General features: G+C 40.7%; 1 protein-coding gene across 7 annotated transcripts in view; it reads left to right on the plus strand.

Annotated features, from left to right (window-relative positions):
• pmfbp1 (polyamine modulated factor 1 binding protein 1) overlaps positions 1-20,956 on the plus strand; it is an 829,187-nt gene that overhangs the window by 698,810 nt on the left and 109,421 nt on the right. For all 7 annotated transcript variants that reach the window (XM_072595986.1, XM_072595983.1, XM_072595987.1 and 4 more), the window contains 2 exons: positions 11,301-11,468; positions 16,255-16,422. In XM_072595986.1, the coding sequence (XP_072452087.1) occupies positions 11,301-11,468; positions 16,255-16,422 (336 nt within the window). The remainder of the gene's footprint in view (positions 1-11,300; positions 11,469-16,254; positions 16,423-20,956) is intronic.

The raw sequence follows: 20,956 nt of genomic DNA on the forward strand, positions 1-20,956 counted from the left end.
TAGATGCAGGAGTAGGCCATTCTGCCCTTCGAGCCTGCACCGCCATTCAATATGATCATGGCTGATCATTCCTAATCAGTATCCTGTTCCAGCCTTATCTCCATACCCCTTGACTCCACTATCTTTAAGAGCTCTATCCAATTCTTTCTTAAAAGAATCCAGAGACTGGGCCTCCACTGCCCTCTGGGGCAGAGCATTCCACACAGCCACCACTCTCTGGGTGAAGTAGTTTCTCCTCATCTCTGTCCTAAATGGTCTACCCCGTATTTTTAAGTTGTGTCCTCTGGTTCGGCACTCCCCCATCAACGGAAATATGTTCCCTCCTGCCAGAGTGTCCAGTCCTTTCATAAGCCTATACGTTTCAATCAGATCCCCTCTCAGTCTTCTAAACTCAAGGGTATACAAGCCCAGTCGCTTCAGTCTTTCCGTGTAAGGCAATCCTGCCATTCCAGGAATTGACCTCGTGAACCTACGCTGCACTCCCTCAATAGCCAGAATGTCTTTCCTCAAATTTGGAGACCAGAACTGTACACAGTACTCCAGGTGTGGTCTCACCAGGGCCCTGTACAGCTGCAGAAGCACCTCTTTGCTTCTATACTCAATCCCTCTTGTTATGAAGGCCAGCATGCTCTTAGCCTTCTTCACGACCTGCTGTACCTGCATGCTTGCCTTCATTGACTGGTGGACAAGAACACCCAGATCTCTCTGAACAGCCCCTTTACCTAATTTGATACCATTGAGGTAGTAATCTGCCTTCCTGTTCTTGCCACCAAAGTGGATAACCAGACATTTATCCACATTAAACTGCATCTGCCATGCATCTGCCCACTCACCTAACTTGTCCAGGTCACCCTGTAATCCCCTAACATCCTCATCACATTTCACCCTACCACCTAGCTTTGTGTCATCAGCAAATTTGCTAATGTTATTGCTGATACCATCTTCTATATCATTTACATATATTGTAAAAAGCTGCGGTCCCAGCACGGATCCCTGCGGTACCCCACTGGTCACTGCCTGCCATTTCGAAATGGAGCCGTTAATCACTACCCTTTGTTTCCTATTAGCCAACCAATTCTCTATCCAATCTAGTACTTTGCCCCCAATCCCGTGCGCCCTAATTTTACTCACTAACCTCTTGTGTGGGACTTTATCAAAAGCTTTCTGAAAGTCCAGGTACAGTACATCCACTGGATCTCCCTCGTCCATCTTCCGAGTTACATCCTCAAAAAATTCAAGAAGATTAGTCAAGCATGATTTCCCCTTCATAAATCCATGCTGACTCTGTCCTATCCTGTTACTATTATCCAGATGTGCCGTAATTTCATCCTTTATAATAGACTCCAGCATCTTTCCCACCACTGAGGTCAGACTAACTGGTCTATAATTTCCTGCTTTCTCCCGCCCACCCTTCTTAAAAAGTGGCACAACATTAGCCGCCCTCCAATCCTCAGGAACCGACCCCGATTCTATTGAACTCTGGAAAATAATCACCAGCGCATCCACGATTTCCCGAGCCACCTCCTTCAGTACCCTGGGATGCAGGCCATCAGGTCCCGGAGACTTATCAACCTTCAGACCTAACAGTCTCTCCAACACCAAATCCTGGCAAATAGAAATTCCCTTAAGTTCAGGTCCTTCAGCCACTGTTACCTCAGGGAGATTGCTTGTGTCTTCCCCAGTGAACACAGATCTGAAGTACCCATTTAATTCCTCTGCCATTTCTTCGTTCCCAGTAATATATTCCCCTGCTTCTGTCTTCAAGGGCCCAATTTTTGTCCTAACCATTTTTTTGCCTTGGACATACCTAAAAAAGCTTTTACTATCCTCCTTTATATTCTTGGCCAGTTTACCTTCGTACCTCATTTTTTCTCTGCGTATTTCCTTCTTACTAATCCTCTGTTGTTCTTTAAAAGCTTCCCAGTCCTCCGTTTTCCCGCTTATCTTCGCTAAGTTATACTTTTTCTCTTTTAACCTTATATGTTTCTTTACTTCCCTTGTCAGCCACGGCCGCCCATGTCTCCTCCTGGGATCTTTCTTCCTTTTAGGAATGAACTGATCCTGCATCTTCTGCATTATACACAGAAATATCCGCCATTGTTCCTCCACGGTCTTCCCTGTTAAGGTATTAAACCATTGAACTTTGGCCAGTTGCTCCCTCATAGCTCCATATTTCCCTTTATTCAACTGAAATATTGTCACTTCAGATTGTACCCACTCCCTCTCAAATTGCAGATTGAAGCTTATTGTATTATGGTCACTACTTCCCAATGGCTCCTTCACTTCGAGGTCACTGACCAATTCTGGTTCGTTACACAATACCAGATCCAGAATCGCCTTATCCCTGGTCGGCTCCAGCACCAGCTGCTCTAAAAATCCATCTCTGAGGCACTCCACAAGGTCTCTTTCTTGAGGCCCGATACCATCCTGATTCACCCAGTCTACCTGCATGTTAAAATCCCCCATAACAACTGTAGTAACATCTTTGCGACAAGCCAATTTCAGCTCCTGATTCAACTTACCTCCAACATCCAGACTACTGTTTGGGGGCCTGTAGATGACTCCCATGAGGGTCTTTTTACCCTTAGTGTTTCGAAGCTCTATCCACACTGACTCTACATCCCCTGACTCTAGGTCCGCCCGCGCAAGGGACTGAATATCCTCCCTTACCAACAAGGCCACCCCACCCCCTCTGCCCGTCAGTCTATCCTTACGATAACACATGTAGCCTTGAATATTCATTTCCCAGGCCCTGTCCCCATGAAGCCACGTCTCAGTTATCCCCACAATATCGTATCTGCCATCATCTGAAATACCTCATACATCAATAAAGGTCAATGTGGGGGTACTGTTGGCCTAGTCGTATTATCCTTGGCTATTAATCCAGTAACTCAGCTAATGTTCTGGGAAGCCAAGTTTGAATTCTGTCACGGTAGATGGTGGAATTTGAATTCAATAAAAATATCTGAAATTAAGAATCTAACGAAGACCATAAAACCACTGCCAGTTGTCAGAAAAGCCCTTCTGTCCTTCAAGAAAAAAAATCTGTCATCCTCCATGTGACTCCACAGCTACAGCAATACAGTTGACTCTCAATTGACCTCTGAAATGGACTAGCGAGCCTCTCAGTTATATCAATCGCTATAGTGTCCGTCGCAACAGAGATATGAAACTGTGCCTCGACCTAGGCAATGAAAATGATAATGGCAGAAACAACCCTGTCAACCCTGCAAAGTCCTCCTCACTAACATCTGGGGCTAGTGCCTCAACTGGGAGAGCTGTCTCACATAATAGTTCATTAACAGCCTGACAGCGTCATACTCATGGAATCATACCTTCCAGACAGAGTCCCAGACACCACCATCACCATCCTTGGATATGTCCTGTCCCACTGACAGGGCAGACACAATAGAGGTAGCAGCACAATTGTATACAGTTGGGAGGAAGTTGCCCTTTGAGTCCTGAACATTGACAAGAAACCCCTGATGTACCATGTCATAAGACTGAACAGGCAAGGAAACCTCCTGCCGCTTACCACATACTTCGTCCTTCAGATGACAAATCAGTACTCCTCAATGTTGAACAACACTTGGAAGAAGCACTGAGGGGCAATATGTATTCTGGGTGGGGATTTCAGTGTCCACCATCAAGAGTTGTTTGGGAGCTGCCGAAATGGCTGGGTCCAAAAAGACATTGGTGCTAGACCGGAGCTACAGCAGGTGATGAGGGAATCAGCTTGTGGGAAAAGCATGCTTAACCTCATCCTCACCAATTGCCTGCTGTAAATGTATTTGTCCTTGACAGTATCAGCAAGAGTGGCCATCGCACAATCCTTGTGGAGTCGAAGTCCTGCTTTCACATTGAGAATACCCTCCATTGAGTTGTGTGGCACCATCACCATGCTAAACGGAGCAGACTTCAAACAGATCTAGCAACTCAAGTTGGGCATCCATAAGATGTTGTGGGCCATCAACAGCAGCAGAATTGTACTCCAAGAAACCTGATAGCCTAGCTTACCCCCCACTCAGCAATTTCAATTAAGAGAAGAGATCAACCCTGGTTCAATGGAGAGTACTGAAGGGTATTTCAGGAGCAGCACCAGGCATACCTAAAATGAGGTGTCAACCTGACAAAGCTACCAGACAGCACTACTTGCCAAACAGCATAAGCAGCAAGTGATCACACCCGATGGATCAGACCTATGTTCTGCAGTCCTGCCACATCCAGTTGTAGAAAATGAAATATTTAACTGGAGGAAAGCCTCCTCAAATATCCCTGTCCTTAATTTTGGAAGAGTCCAGCAAAAGATAAGGTTGAAACATTCACAACAATCTTCAGCCATTAGTATCAAGTGGATGATCTGTCTCTGCATCCTATAATGGTTCCCAGAATCACAGGTGCCAGTGTTCACCTAATTCAATTCACTCCACATAACATCAAGAAACAAGCACTGGATACTGACAACATTTTGGCAATTGTACTAAAAACTTAAACCATAGACATAGGAACAGAATTCTACCATTCATCCCATCTACTCTGCACCACCAATCAATGCGACCAATACATTTTTTGTGCTCCAAAACTTGCTGCACGTCTAACCAAGTTGTTCCGGTACAGGTTCTGCACTACATTATGCCCGACAGTATGGAAATTTGCCCAAGTGTGTCTGCTAATAAAAAGCAAGACATATCCAACTCAGCCAACTTCCATTCAATCAGTCTACAATCAATCATCAGTGAAGTGATGGAAGATGTCATCGACAAGCAGCTATCAAGCAGCCCCTGATGAGCACCAGCTTGCTCACTGACACTCAGTATGAGTTCTGCCAGTGCCACTTAGCTTCTGACTTCATTACAGCCTTAGTTCAAGCATGGACAAAAGAGCTGAGTTCTGGAGATGAGGTGAGAGTAACAGCCCCAAGGCTGCATTTGACTCTATGCGACATCAATGAATTTTAGCAAAATTGGAATCAGTGGGTATCGGGACAAATGTTCCATTGTTTGGAGTCATACCTAACACATAGGAAGATGATTGGGGTTGATGGGGGTCAGTCGTCTCCACCCCAGGATATCTCTGTAGGAGTTCCTCAGTGTAGTGTCGTAGGCCCAAACGTCTTCAACTGCTTCATCAATGACCTTTCCTCCATCATAAGGTCAGAAGTGGGGATGTATGCCGATGATTGCACAAGGTTTAGCACTATACACGACTCCTCAGATTCTGAAGCAGTCCATTTTCAAATGCAACAACATCTGGACAATATCCAGGCTTGGGCTGATAACTGAAAAATAACATTTGCATCACACAATGCCAGGCAAATGACCATCTCTAATAAGAGACAATCTAACCATCTCCCTTTGACACCATCCAGGACAAAGCAGCATGCTTGATAGGCACCACATCCATGAACATCTGCTCTCTCCTCCACCGATGCTCAATAGCAGCAGTGTGTATTATCTACAAGATTTACAGCATAAATTCACCAACGATTCTTAAATAGCATCTTCCAAACTCACAACCACTTCCATCTAGAAGGACAAGAGCAACAGATACATGGGAACCATGATACTAGTTTCCTTTAGGGAAGGAAACTGCCAACCTTGTTTGATCTGGCCTACATGTGACTCCACTCACAGCAATGTGGTTGACACTTAACTGTCCTCTGGGATGGGTAATAAATGCTGGCCTAGCCAGTGAAGCCCTCATCCCACGTATGAATAAAAAAATCACCTTGCAAGTTCCCTTCCAAGCCACAGCATCCTAATTTGGATGCACAGTCTGTTCTGCTATCATGTGTGTTTCTTCAGCACAAATTAGCTTTAACACAATTGAAAAATTTCAGACAATTATTTGTAGCATGCAAACATTCCTTAACTGTATTGGCTATAACGTGATTCTGACCCCATTAGTTTAAATGGCGTGGCTACTACATGACTTTCTTATAATGCGAGATCACGCAAGAATGGAACTATTGCATTATATCAGAACTGACTATGTATCATCATTCCTCTGCTGTTGCTGGGTCAAAATCCTGGAATTCCTTCCATAAGAGCATTGTGGGACTACCTACAAAATGACTGCAGCAGTTCAAGAAGAAGGCTCACAACCATCTTCTGAAGGACAACTAGGAATCAGCAATAAATGAAACCAAAAGAGAAAATGCTGGAAAATCTCAGCAAGTCTGGCAGCATCTGTAAGGAGAGAAAAGAGCTGACATTTCGAGTCTAACTAACCCTTTGTCAAAGCTTAACAAAGGGTCAGTTAGACTCAAAACATCAGCTCTTTTCTCTCCTTACAGATGCGAGACCTGCTGAGATTTTCCAGCATCTTCTCTTTTGGTTTCAGATTCCAGCATCCGCAGTAATTTGCTTTTAACCAGCAATAAATGCTGGCCTGGCCAGCGATGCCCACATCCCATGAGAGAATTTTTTAAAATGGTATTATTGCCACATGACTGCATCTCCTAATAAATTATGAGAATGAAAATGTATCTCACAACATCCAAAAGGTAACTTCCAAAAATCAGAAAAATAGTCCTCAGGAAATTCTCACAAAGGGTGCTCAAAACTATTCTTTGACCCCTGATTGACATTTGAGAGATTGCAATGATAAAGGGCTTCATTTATTAACATGCAAAATGGTTAACTCCATTACATTTGCACTCAAGTTATGTTTGATAACAGAACTCAGGCAATGTTCTTCTTTTAAGTTCAAATTTGAGATCAAATCTCAAGAGCTATGAACCTGAACAAAGATGTGAGCTAACCCTAGAGTGCACATATTCTCTTGCCTTTCACTTCCTCCACAGGTACAGCTATCCACGCTGCCTCAATTTGTATATCACTCAGTGGATGTCCCTACATCCCATGATCTAAATTCCCTGAGGTGATAGTTTCCATGCTGGTAGTTAGATCAGAAGGAATGCTGTGATATGATATCTTTTAAGTCAATGCAACCAATTAATGTTATGCTTCTGTTTACATAACTTTCATTTACATGCAAACTTTCAACATTATATGCCATCGTACTTGAGCACTGGCTTGTGAGACAGTATATGACTGTTGAGAAAGAATACCAAGGAAATTACACTTGTTCTTTACTGTAGCCTGTAATTTTGCCTTTGTTGCTCGATCTATCCCATGTGGTTCAGCAGTCGTGAAAATCTCAACTTCAAATGCATTCAAGCAATTTGATACGTTGCGCTTCCATGCTCTGACTGCTCTCTTTTGTTAAGTGATTATCAGGGTGACAAGGTAATAGCAGAGCTGAGGGTTTTCCAAGTGTCAAAAGTGCAAATAATTGTTACCCTGCAACTTATCATAAGGAATCATAATGTGCACATTTATCGTGCAGTAATATTTAGATGGAATAGTTTTTGGGATGAAAAGATCCAAAGATGTGCACATAGAAATAGTGATACAGTTGTGTCGTGTGTCCTGCTGCAGAATGGGCATAGATAGTTATGGTTAAAACATTGCATAGTGGCATACTTTGTAGCGTACATAATTTACCTACCTACTTAGGACAAAGTAATATTGTGCTCACTTATATTACTTGATCTGGTGAGATACCTGAATATTTTCCTTACTTGCTGTTGTGTCTTTAATGTGAGTGAGACAGGGCTGATATCCAATATATTTATTCCCTTTGCATTATGCTTGTAAACAGACCCATCTACTATGTCTTGCTTCTTTCACTATCACATCTACAGATGCATTAATGAATAATACTGCTTTGCTAGGCGTCTGCTTTCTTCTGATTACACAGACATTTCTTCCTCTAAAAAAGACCCACCTGATTAAATAGCTGCTGAAAGTCTTCAAATCCCTAATGAAGTGCCAGCTTCCAATGAAAATACACAATACAAATGAGGATCTTACCATAAATATTTAACTAGGCCTGATCCTGAAAAGTTTGGTGAGATTAGATCGTTTCCATTCACAGTTCAATTCCATTCTCTGTCTCCCTTCACTTTCTATGAACTTGCCAGAAAATTCATAATTCTAAGTATTTGTATTAATGATTGTGATGAGGTAACACCTATTTATCGAGAGACATTTATTTACATCTATTACTTTGATACTGATAACTGCTTAGAATTACCATAGCTGTTAGTGTGCACCGTGTTCCCTCAATATCAAAAACATGTTGGAGCAGATTGTTAAAGGTTAAACAAATAGATGTAAAAATCACTAATGAAAACTTTTGGCCTTCAAACATATGCTTCCCTTGAGATAGGCGTACATTTAACTGATATAATGAATACTTTACTCTGTAGAATAGATCTGAATATATTTTAGAATGCTTATAAGATGAAACAATTTAACTCCTTCAGTTATTAAACCTAACATTTTTAAAATGGCATTCATGGCTAAACTTGGCTAAATTTATCCCGAACTATTTTATATTCTGCAGATAATGAATACATTAGCTTTTGAGTCAATGCCCTACCCATGTGATATTACTACATCATCACTATCGATCTAAACACACACTTTCTGATAGTCTGTTTAAAAGCATCACTGCAGTCCTATTCCATGAAGCAAGAATGATCATAAGTTGTGATGCAGCATTTCACACTGGTGCTTTCTGCAATTTATGTTAACCTCCAACATCACAAAAATGAGAGATAAATTTTGATTTTGTTATGCACCTAGATGCCTAATTATTACTCAAAGACTGAATAGAGTTTGGTCTTGCCTCTTGCTAAAGGTGATCGCTGATGGGATTACTTTCTTTCCTATTTAAAATAATAGGTTTGTATTGACTGCAATATTATCATGGATGTTTGCTGGTTATTCAGAAAATTTACCTTCATGCACCAAACATTACATTTCAAATTCACCTAACTCTGTTATCTCTGTTTGAAGTATGACTGTTCTTGCACATAACCCAAACTAATTCTGATTTTAAAAATAAATTGTACTTAAGAGATGTCTCAACAGCCAATTTTCCCCATTTGCTTATCTTAGTAAAGCTTTATGCAACCTTGAATTGAGTTTCAAAATCTGACTTATTCCCTTTGTACAGTTCTAGTGTTTGACTTAGTTAAAATTTTAGGTAAACTTTTAGAAAAGTCGATAATCATTAGTCCTTTTGGGCTAAAATTTGGCACGTGGATTTAACATGGATTAGTGTGAGGTTATCCATTTTCGTCGGAAGAACAAAAAGGCAACTTTTTATCCAAATGAAAAGAATCTTCAAAATGCTTCAGTTTAGAGGGATCCTGATCTCCTTGTGTATGAATCACAGAAAGTATGCAGGTATAGCAGGTAGTAAGGAAAGCAAATGGAATTTGAGATTGAGCAGTTTAGGCCTATACTCACTGTACTTTAGAAGAATGAGTAGAGATCCAAGTTAGGTATATAAAATGCTAAAGACAATTGACAAAATGGATGTGAAGCAGATGTCTTCCCTTGTGGGGCAATATTGAATGAAAGGTCATGGTTTTTGGCTTAAGGGTGGCAAATTTAAAACAGAGTTAAAGAGGAATTTCTTCTCTCAAAGAGCTGTGAATGTGTGGAATTCACTACCCCAGAATGTGGTAGACTCTGGGACATTGAATAAACTTAAGGAGGAAATAGATTTGGCACGATCATTTCAAATGACGGAGCAAGCTTAAGAGGCTGAATTGCCTACTGCAGCTCCTAGTTCTTATGTTCTTATGGAGTTGCATAATACTAGCTAATACTCAGTGGGAATTTTGATCTCACTCGAATTTATTGTCCACAATTTATGCATCCAGTCGTCCTTATCTAGAAACAGATAGGATAATGCAGGCTTTGGAATGGAGGTGAACAAGGAAGGGGGTGACATTGCCTTCCCACACCTTCTGATAGTTTGCCGGTGGCAGAGCAAATGGTGAGCAGTTTGCCTGCTTTGGATCAATTGAGACCCTTAAATAGCAAATTAATGGCTACTTGAGGACTTCTACCTGTATCACTGATATTTTACCAGCACCGTCACCTGGGCAGGCCAACTAAAACCTGGCAGCCTCCCTATAGGCTTGGTGGGGATAGGGGAGTGCAGATCTATCCTCTTCACACTCCTCAGAGCAGTGAGCGCTGTCACAGCTGAAAGACTCCTGTCCCAAAAATCATGATAAACTGCTTCCTACCAATCCCTGATTAGTGTCAGCAATCCTGGACCCTACTTACATTTACTGCAGGTCTTGTCCATTATCACTGGTCCAGGGCATGGTACAATCCCAACACTGGTCATCCCTTCTGAATAGAGGTGGAACATCCTGGCTCTAGATTGATAGAACCCAATATATCTACATACATATTTGTCCTCAGGACAATCTGTACCTTCTGGCTGGCACAGAGTGTGCTGAAAAATATAAACATGTAATATTTGGTTGTGAAACACAAAGCTGGAACTACGTTGCCATGGTACACAACAAATTCAATTTCGGCCAATCAGTTCAAATTATGCCCCAGATACCAAAATCCAATCAAATTTGAATTTTAGTGTTTTGGATGACATCAAACCAATGAGCCGCTCCAATGTTTTGCCATATATAAAATGGGGTATTTTGAACAGTTGGAGAGAACAGTAAAGAGCAGCCAAGCATTAACAGACTGCCAGCAGAATAGCTCTCTGAAAGGTACCCGTTCATAAGAAATTTATGCAACAGGACACCGACAACTTAAAGGAATCTACAGAGGAAGTTCAATATCGGAAGACGACTGGTTTTGAAACTCAATTTGCCATAATACTTAACAGGGAATTTATTGACAAGTATCGTAGAGTGGGAGGCAAAAGTAGGTTTAAGAAAGGAGTTGTAAATAATTGTTGTTCAATGTTCTCTTTTGGACTTAAAGAATAAAATTATTAATTTTTCTTTTCATTGCCACTCAAAATTTAACAGATTGTGGCGCGAGGTGAGCTTTTCTGTGTGTCTGGTTTAAATTAGCAGAAGGGTTTACCCCATGTCACAACACTGTTGAAGTACCAACAGAGGGAAGCTTGCTTCCAACTTTCAAGCCAGTGGGTGGATCCACCTCCTCCTAGTAAATCCCCAGGCATTAGATTCAAATAGCTTGTCCAGGAAGAAATTCATAGGACACTCAGATGAGAGTCATTAAAAATTCAAACTTGCCATAGTTGTGACTTTATATTTAATGATAGAAGTAATTGCTTCTTAAGCACTTTTGACTATTAGAATCTTGGAAAATAAATATGTAGGTTTGTTTATTTATTGATTAGAAATATTATAATAGCAAATACTGTGTGAGAAGAGCCACTAAGAAGAATAGAATATCACAGCAAAAACGCTGCCATAAAATTTTATCTTTCAGCTGAAGGAGAAGGAGGATCATATTTTATTTCTGGAAGATAATTTAGCACAATTCCAGAAAAAGCACCAGGCTTTACTGAATGAATACAGAAACTGTGAATCAGAGCTACAGGTGGCCCAAACAAATCTATCAACAGCTCAGAAACAGAACAAGTATTATACTGAAGAGGTAAGAATGGCATTATTATTTTCTCCTATCTTTAGTAGTTTATGTTATTGAAACATAAAAATATTAATTCCTCATAGATAAATTGCAGGGTCAGATAATTTCAAAATAACTAGTTGTCAAATTTTTAGTTTTGTTTTGAAAATTTGCCTTCATAACGATGCAGAATATTCTTGTTGGGAATAGATTGTATTCTGTCTCAGCCATCTGATGTCAGCATTGAGTATTCCTTGTTAAAATAATGTAGTTACATGCTAATTAAATTTCCTCCTACTCTTTCCCAACAATATACTTCATTTGCAGAAATACAATATACCCATACCACTCCTTAGAAAGTTAACTTGAGAGCAAGATACTACCTTGACGTGATAAATTAATTTGTTTTTGCTATTTTTATTATATTCAAAAAATGTAGTGTTCCAAAGTTATCTGCTGGATCCAAGCTCAGTGACTTAGAATCCCAAGTCTACTTGTTTGCCGTAATATTTAAGAGGGAATTTATCGACAAGTATCGTAGAGTGGGAGGTAAAAGTAGGTTTAAGAAAGGAGTTGTAAATAATTGTTGTTTAATGTTCTCTTTTGGACTTAAAGAATAAAATTGTTAATTTTTCTTTTAAATGGTGATATTTGGGATAGTTCATTGCCACTCAAAATTTAAGTGATTGTGGTTTTGGTATTTAATTAACTAAATTTCTGTTCCAGCTTTGGAAGTTTACTTTCTCCTCCTTTTCTCATTCTTATGTAACTTCTTGTGGGCCCATAATTTCTGCTGAGTTTTGATCACGCGGGTAATATATGTTTGGATAGAAACTTTGCAGATGTGGAGGTTTTGGGTGGAAGCTTCATCATGCAAGATTTTATCCTACCTTTGCTGGTGACACCAGCATGAGACAAAACGAGCTATATTTGTCTGAAAATCATTACTCCACTAATGAGGTGGAAATGTTAATGAAATTCTAATAAATTAGTTAATTTTACTATTTAAGTGCTAGAGAGAAAAACTGACATCCTGGATTTTGCTATATAAATAACCGCAAAGCTGTCAGCAGCAAATTTCATCATCAACATATGTGCAGTTAAATTCAGGAACCCAAAGGGCTGTGGGTAATACAGTGTGCTTCCAGAGCCTGTAGTATTTAACAAGTAAATCTGCACAGATATCACTACCATCCCCTACTTAGGTGAACTAAGCTTTTGTTTTGTTCTAAGAATTGCTGAAACAATTAGAGCTTATTCATTCAGGAGTAACTGAGTTTTCAGTGCTTTCAAGAATAATGTTCCCTCTAATTTCTGTTTGCTGCATGCATCCAGTTTGTTGCATTTCATGATCCCTTTGAGATTGACATGCAGCATTGCATATAAAGGATGTGTTTCTTGTGTGAGACCTGTTCTGGCATGCATATTTCCAAATGTTGCACACACACATATCTGGATACCTGTGCTGAACAACTTCTCTGGCTCAAGAGAGTTATTTTCCTTAGCCTTTTGAGTTAATCATTTGTATGTATTCCTTAATCCTCTGTATATGTGCCAATTTTTATTTTGCTTTCTGTGCAAGATTAAAATGGAATTTGTATTTCCTATGCTGAGTTTCCTGCTTTGAATTCTGTGTCAATGAAAATTTTTCTGTCTGATGAGAAAGACTCTCTGCTACTTGCTCTTCTCACAATGGTCACAGAATCCTGAAGAGAGAATCATGTTCAAATAGATATCAGTTGACTAGAGACCTGCTGAAGTCTATGACCAGCTGCAAATGCAGTGAATTGACAAAAGACATTCCTTTATCAATCACACCAAAATACGTGCCATTTATAGAGTCATAGAGACGTACAGCACGGAAACAGACCTTTCAGTCCAACTCGTCCATGCCGACCAGATATCCCAACCCATTCTAGTCCCACCTGCCAGCACACGGCCCATATCCCTCCAAACCCTTCCTATTCATATACCTATCCAGATGCTTTTTAAATGTTGCAATTGTACTAGCCTCTACCACTTTCACTGGCAACTCATTCCATACACGTACCACCCTCTGATTGAAAACGTTGCCTCTTAGGTCTCTTTTATATCTTTCCCCTCTCAGCCTAAACCTATGCACTCTAGTTCTGGACTCCCACACCCCAGGGAAAATACTTTGTCTATCCTATCTATATCCCTCATGATTTTATAAACCTCTATAAGGTCACCCCTCAGCCTCCGATGCTCCAGGGAAAACAGCCCTAGCCTATTCAACCTCTCCCTATAACTCAAATCCTCTGGCAACATCTTTGTAAATCTTTTCTGAACCCTTTCAAGTTTTACAACATCTTTCCGATAGGAAGTAGACCAGAATTGCACATAGTATCCCAAAAGTGGCCTAACCCATGTCCTGTACAGCCATTACCTCCCAACGTGACCTCCCAACTCCTATACTCAATACTCTGACAACAAAGGAAAGCATACCAAATGCCTTCTTCACTATCCTATCTACCTGTGACTCTACTTTCAAGGAGCTATGAACCTGCACTCCAAGGTCTCTTTGTTCAGCAAAACTCCTTAGGACCTTACCGTTAAGTGTATAAGTCCTGCTAAGATTTGCTTTCCCAAAATGCAGCACCTCACATTTATCTAGATTAAGCTCCATCTTCCACTTCTCAGCCCATTGGCCCGTCTGATCAAGATCCTGTTGGAATCTAAGGTGACCTTCTTCGCTGTCCACTACACCTCCAATTTTGGTGTCATCAGCAAACTTACCGCTTATGCTCACATCCAAATCATTTATATAAATGATGAACAGTAGTGGACCCAGCACCGATCCTTGGGGCACTCCATTGGTCACAGGCCTCCAGTCTGAAAAACAACCCTCCACCACAACCCTCTGTCTTCTACCTTTGAGCCAAGGTAAAAACAATGACTGCAGATGCTGAAAACCAAATACTGGATTAGTGGTGCTGGAAGAGCACAGCAATTCAGGCAGCATCCAACGAGCAGTGAAATCGACGTTTCGGGCACCTTCATCTCCTCCCCCACTCACCCATTGTACTCTATGCTACTCTCTCCCCACCCTCCTCTAGCTTATCTCTCCACACTTCAGGTTCACTGCCTTTATTCCTGATGAAGGGCTTTTGCCCGAAACGTCGATTTCGCTGCTCGTTGGATGCTGCCTGAACTGCTACCTTTGAGCCAGTCCTGCACCCAAATGGCGAGTTCTCCTTGTATACCATGAGATCTAACCTTGTTCACCAGTCTCCCATGGGGAACCTTGTTGAACGCCTTACTGAAGTCCATATAGATCACATCTACCACTTTGCCCTCATCAATCCTCTTTGTTACTTCTTCAAAAAACTCCATCAAGTTTGTGAGACATGATTTCCCACACACAAAGCCATGTTGACCATCCCTAATCAGAACTTGCCTTTCCAAATACATGTACACCCTGTCCCTCAGGATTCCCTCCAACAACTTGCCCACCACTGACGTCAGGCTCACTGGTCTATAATTCCCTGGCTTGTCCTTACCACCTTTCTTAAACAGTGGCACCATGTTTGCCAACCTCCAGATTTCCAGCACCTCACCTGTGACAGCGAGAGGCCCAGCAATCACTTCCCTAGCTTCCCACAGAGTTCTAGAGTACACCTGATCAGGTCCTGGGGATTTATCCACTTTTATGCCTTTCAAGACATCCAGCACGTCCTCCTCTCTAATATGGACATTTTTCAAGGTGTCACCATCTATTTCCCTACATTCTATATCTTCTATTTAGTTCAAAACTGTTTTTTTAAAAAATAGGTAATGCTGCTATAGACCTTCACTGTCATTAGACAGAAATGACCGGAGATGGTTTAACCTGAAGGTCATCACACCTCAGGTAAGGGGAGAGCTAGAGGAAGAGAATCTGACACGGTAGCCTCAACCGGTGCAGGATTTGAACCCAGCTTGTTTACATCACTCTGCGTCTCAAACCATTCATCCACGCTAATCCTCTATTTTAGGGCCAGTCTTTCAGTGAAATATGTGACAATACTATGACAAATATTTAGTATTTATAATAATTATGTCTAATATTAATTAAAGTACTGTAGAAATAGAAACACCAGCATTGGAGTTTATACACAGAGCAATAGCCCTATTTTACAGCAACCTAAAATGGAAGCTACAATATAGAATGTTCTAATGACTGCATTGATGAATGATTCCTGCCAATTTATTCTTCATGACAACTTGATTCAACCATATTACAATTGAAGTATCAAATGACGTGTTTCAATTTAAATTTAAATAAGTATCAAACTAAGATTGTATCAAAACTAAGATGGATATTAAATGTAAATCAACGCTAATATTTCTTGTATTGTGACACAACTTGTGTTGACAAGCTAGAGATTGATGAGAATAAATCTGTTCCACTGGTACAATGAGACACACCTTCAATTTTCAATACTTGTTTTCTTACCCTGCAATCTCCAGCAATTGTATTTCACACCCTTTAAGGAGCTAGAATATCAATAGATGCATGAACAATAAAATTGCTGGTTAAAATTAAATCATTTTCAATATATGATATTTTCAACATGAGGGTAACAACATTGCTTTTCGTACAATTTCAGACAATCGAAAGCTAGGTTGTAATCCAAATTTTTGTTCCCTAACTGGTGCATGCAGTTTATCATGGCTGAGTTTTAATTCAGTTCTTTACAGTTTCATCTTTGCAAAATAACTTTATACTGCTTGTCTAAGCAAAAACAACGTTGATGTCACTTTCAAAATTTACCTGTTTAATTTCTAAAGCTGTAATAATGTCATGCCACAGGCAACCCGACAAGAAGATAAATTTGCCAATCTTCAGTCAGAGCTGAATACAGTCCAGGAACAGGCACGAAAGACTAACCATGAATTGAAATCAGCAGACCAACTCATCCATGAACTCAGACGAGAGCTAACAGCATGTCATGGTACCCAAAAAGAAAACATGGAGCAGGTTTGCTATAAATTCAAGTCTTTCTTTTTTTGCTTGAATATTATCTTGAAATCAGTGGCTTATTTAGGCAAACTGAGTGTGTTTCTGTTGTGGGAGTTGGATTGTATTTCTCTGGGTACATACGGCCATTAATATTATGGCATAATCCTCAGCCCTTGTAGCCTGAACCATTGTGGGCGGCACAGTGGCACAGTGGTTAGCACTGCTGCCTCACAGCGCCAGAGACCCGGGTTCAATTCCTGCCTCAGGCGACTGACTGTGTGGAGTTTGCACGTTCTCCCCGTGTCTGCGTGGGTTTCCTCCAAGTGCTCCGGTTTCCTCCCACAGTCCAAAGATGTGCAGGCCAGGTGAATTGGCCATGCTAAATTGTCCGTAGTGTTAGGGAAGGTGTAAATGTAGGGGTATGGGTGGGTTGCACTTCGGTGGGTCGGTGTGGACTTGTTGGGTGTGGACTTGTTGGGCCGAAGGGCCTGTTTCCACACTGTAATGTAATCTAATATGTTCATGGTTTTTACGACTGTGCTGCTAAATCTCAGGAATAATAAACCAAACACTTGGTGACAAAGTCTGTTAAGAATTGTTTCTGTGCTTTATTTCATAGTCAGATAAATATAAAGAACAGCAGTCATAATCATATAAAAGCAAAATACTGCAGATACTGGAATTCTGAAACAAAAACAGAAACTGCTGAAGAAACTGGGTGGGTCTGGCAGCATATGTAGAGTGAGAAGCAGATTTACTGCTTTGAGTCCAATATGACTTATTTGGAACACATAATCAAATTCCCTTAATTCAAACAGGAGAGCTTATCTTGTCCAATGAAACAAAAAAAAAGAATATGCATGTTTCTTCACATAGAAAAACTGTCTTTACTAATTTAGCAAGGGTAATTGCTCACTTTTAGTGGCCTGCGAAAAAAACATTGATTTTGAAACTGGATCTCAAAAATTGTTTTAAAAGAAAAGATGGCTGCAGAAATACTGACAAGTTAATCACTCGTATCAGACTCACAGAAAGCCTATATGTCACTAACTCAAAAAGCTCAAATTATTATACGCCTGAGCTTAAATGTACTCAGATTGACATAACCTGTTTAGAGTTTCAACACAACACATCTAGCCTGGGACTAACATTGATTCTTTACTCTAAGGTAATTTCAGAGTGATTTGGACAAGCTGACTACAAAAACATGGCAGATGCAGTATGTGGATAGATATGGGGTTTTCCACTTTAGTAGCAAAAACAAGAAGGCAGATTATTAACTGAGTAGCTATAAATTGAGAGACAGAATGTGCAACGAGAGATGTAAGTGTCTACATGTATCAGTCACCGAAGGTAAACTTGCAGATGCAGCAGGAGGTAATGAATGCAAATGATATGTTGTAGGATTATTGTACAGAAGCAGAATGTCTTGCTGCAATTATACAGGGTCTTGGTGACACCACACCTGTAATATTATAAGTTTTGTATATATATTTTGGTCTCTTTATCTGAGGAATGATGTTCTTGCCATAGAGGGAATGCAGAAAAGGTTTACTATGTATGTGGAGAAGTTGAATTGATTAGGATTATATTTGCTGGAATTCAGAAGAATGAGGGGGCAACATCTTATAAAAACTATAAAATTCTAACTGGATGAGACAGGTTAGATGCAGGAAAGATGTTTCTGATGGGGGGGGCGCGGGGAAATTTCCAGAAAAAGGGGTTAAGAGGTCACTGTTTAAGGATTGGGATAAACCACTTAGGTCTGAGATGTGGAGAAATTTCACTAAAAGAGTGGTGAGCCTGTGGAATTCACTATCACAGGAAGCAGTCAAAGCCAAAACATTGTATGATTTCAAAAGGAGCTGGATTTAGCACTTGGGGTTAAAGGAATCAAAGGATATTGGGTAAAAGCGGAGTTGGACGATTAACCAGGATCATAATGAATGGCGGAGAAGGCTCGAGGGTCAAATGTCCTACACCTGCTCCTCTTTTCTATGTTTCTATGTGTAACCTAGTTACCCTATCCTTCCCTTCTCAGGAGCACTGACCTATACAGCCATCTACATCCAAGGACTTCATAGGACTGCTTTAAACATGAAGTAAACTTAAAAAGAAACCAAGAGTGTTTCTCCTAATCCTGAAAAGAAAACAAGTTTTGGAAACCTCTATTAAATCTTGAAGCTCCATTATGTGGCATGCTGAGTTACAAAATAGTCTTAAGATATATGTCTATTAATGGTACACAAAACCTCATATATTCTAAAGCTAGGCCTCAAAAATTGTTTTAACATAAATTACCATAGCTATAGAAATAATTGCAAGTTAATTATTAACTTCAGACATATGCAAAACACAATTTGCTATCTTAAAGTCCAAAAAAAAATTTCAATCACTGATATTTAAAATTTATATAAATCACAGTGTCTATCACATGGGGTCAAATTTCTAATGAGATTTGGTGGCCGACAGTGTCATTAACAGTGAGTTGCAGAAAAATCTATGGGATGCCTGAGACAAAGGAAAATGGTCATAGTTATCAGAGGCCAATCGACACATCTATCACTGACAAAGTGAGAATGGGATGAATTCAGATAATGAATGTTGTTGCCCTCCAAAGGCCAAGACAGTAAAGTATTATTTTATTTACCTTTTTATTCCCATTCCTTATTAAAGCAGACTGCAGAGAGTTCTCCAAATTCTGCTGTCACATTCCAATAAATGAAATCAAAGATTGGGGTTATTAACAAAACATTCCAAATGCAAGGAGATTTGCTTCATTGCTCTATCCTCACACAAGCACTCAGGAAATTAAGGAAGACAGGATAGGAGAAGAGTTTGGAGTTTTACCAAACCCAGAAGTATTAGAGACCAGTTCATGTCAGTGACAACCTCTCAGAAGCCTGTGTCTAACAATAGTTTCCCAATTGATCTGGAGCTTTTCTGAAGAAGAGTCTTACTAGGCTTGAAACAATAACTCTATTTGTCTCCAGAGATGCTGCCAGACCTCCTGAGTTTCTCTAGCATTCTCTTTGTTCCTGTAGCTTTCCCTTCTTGCAGGCAGAGTGTAAGTTTCTTCTGTAGCTAGTAACTTGGTGACATCGATGGAAGAGTGAGGCAGGCTATCAACTAAATTCATTCTTCCTCTGGGGGAAACACAGTATCTGAATTTAGTGTCCCAAAACTGTACTAAACCAATTGGAAAGCTCAAATTTCAGCTATGTGATATAGTTGAGCATTTCAGATGCTGAGGGCCCATCTTGGTAGGCTAATCAGTGTAACTTTATCTCCCCTGTTAGATTTTCCACTGCAAGTTAATGCAGTAACTATAAAAAACATTAACACTCAGATTTTACTCATACGTGAGGAGTAAGAGAATGATCAAGGAGAAAGTAGGGCCGATCAGGGATAGCAGAGGGAACTTGTGCATGGAGTCTGAGCAGGTAGGGGAAGCCTAAATGAGTTTTTTGCTTCGGTTTTCACCAAGGAAAGGGACCTTGTTGTGAATGAAAACTTTGAAGAGCTGGGATACAGGCTTGACCAGATCAAGATTGATGACGTTGGTGTGCTGGAAATTTTGGAAAACATTAAGATTGATAAGTCCCAGGGCCAGACCAGATTTATTCTAGGCTGTTCCTGGAAGCGAGAAAGGAGTTTGCTAAGCCGCTAGCAAGGATCTTTGCCTCCTCATTCTCCACAAGAATCGAGTTCAACCTGGATAAATGTGAAGTGATGCATTTTGGAAGATCAAACTCAAATGCTAAATATAGGATTAAAGACAGGATTCTTGGCAGTGTGGAGGAACAGAGGGATCTGGATGTGCAAGTACATAGATCCCTCAAAGTTGCCAGCCAAGTGGATAGGGTTGTTAAGAAAGCATATGGTGTTTTGGCTTTCATTAATAGGAGTTTAAGAACCGCAAGGTTTTTCTATAGCTCTACAAGTCCCTGGTGAAACCACACTTGGAATATTGTACTGGATTAGTGGAGCTGGAAGAGCACAGCAGTTCAGGCAGCATCCAACGAGCAGCGAAATCGACGTTTCGGGCAAAAGCCCTTCATCAGGAATAAAGGCAGTGAGCCTGAAGCATGGAGAGATAAGCTAGAGGAGGGTGGGGGTGGGGAGAGAGTAGCATAGAGTACAATGGGTGAGTGGGGGAGGAGATGAAGGTGATAGGTCAAGGAGGAGAGGGTGGAGTGGATAGGTGGAAAAGGAGATAGGCAGGTTCGACAAGTCCGGACAAGCCAAGGAGACAGTGCTGAGCTGGAAGTTTGAAACTAGGATGAGGTGGGGGAAGGGGAAATGAGGAAGTCCACATTGATGCCCTGGGGTTGAAGTGTTCCGAGGCGGAAGATGAGGCGTTCTTCCTCCAGGCGTCTGGTGGTGAGGGAGTGGCGGTGAAGGAGGCCCAGGACCTCCATGTCCTCGGCAGAGTGGGAGGGGAAGTTGAAATGTTGGGCCACGGGGCGGTTTGGTTGATTGGTGCAGGTCCGAGACTCGGGCTTGCCTTATGAACAAAGGTTGAATAAACTCGGACTTTTCTCTCTGGAGA

The sequence above is a fragment of the Chiloscyllium punctatum genome, chromosome 26 (assembly GCF_047496795.1).
Source record: "Chiloscyllium punctatum isolate Juve2018m chromosome 26, sChiPun1.3, whole genome shotgun sequence".
NCBI lineage: Eukaryota > Metazoa > Chordata > Chondrichthyes > Orectolobiformes > Hemiscylliidae > Chiloscyllium > Chiloscyllium punctatum.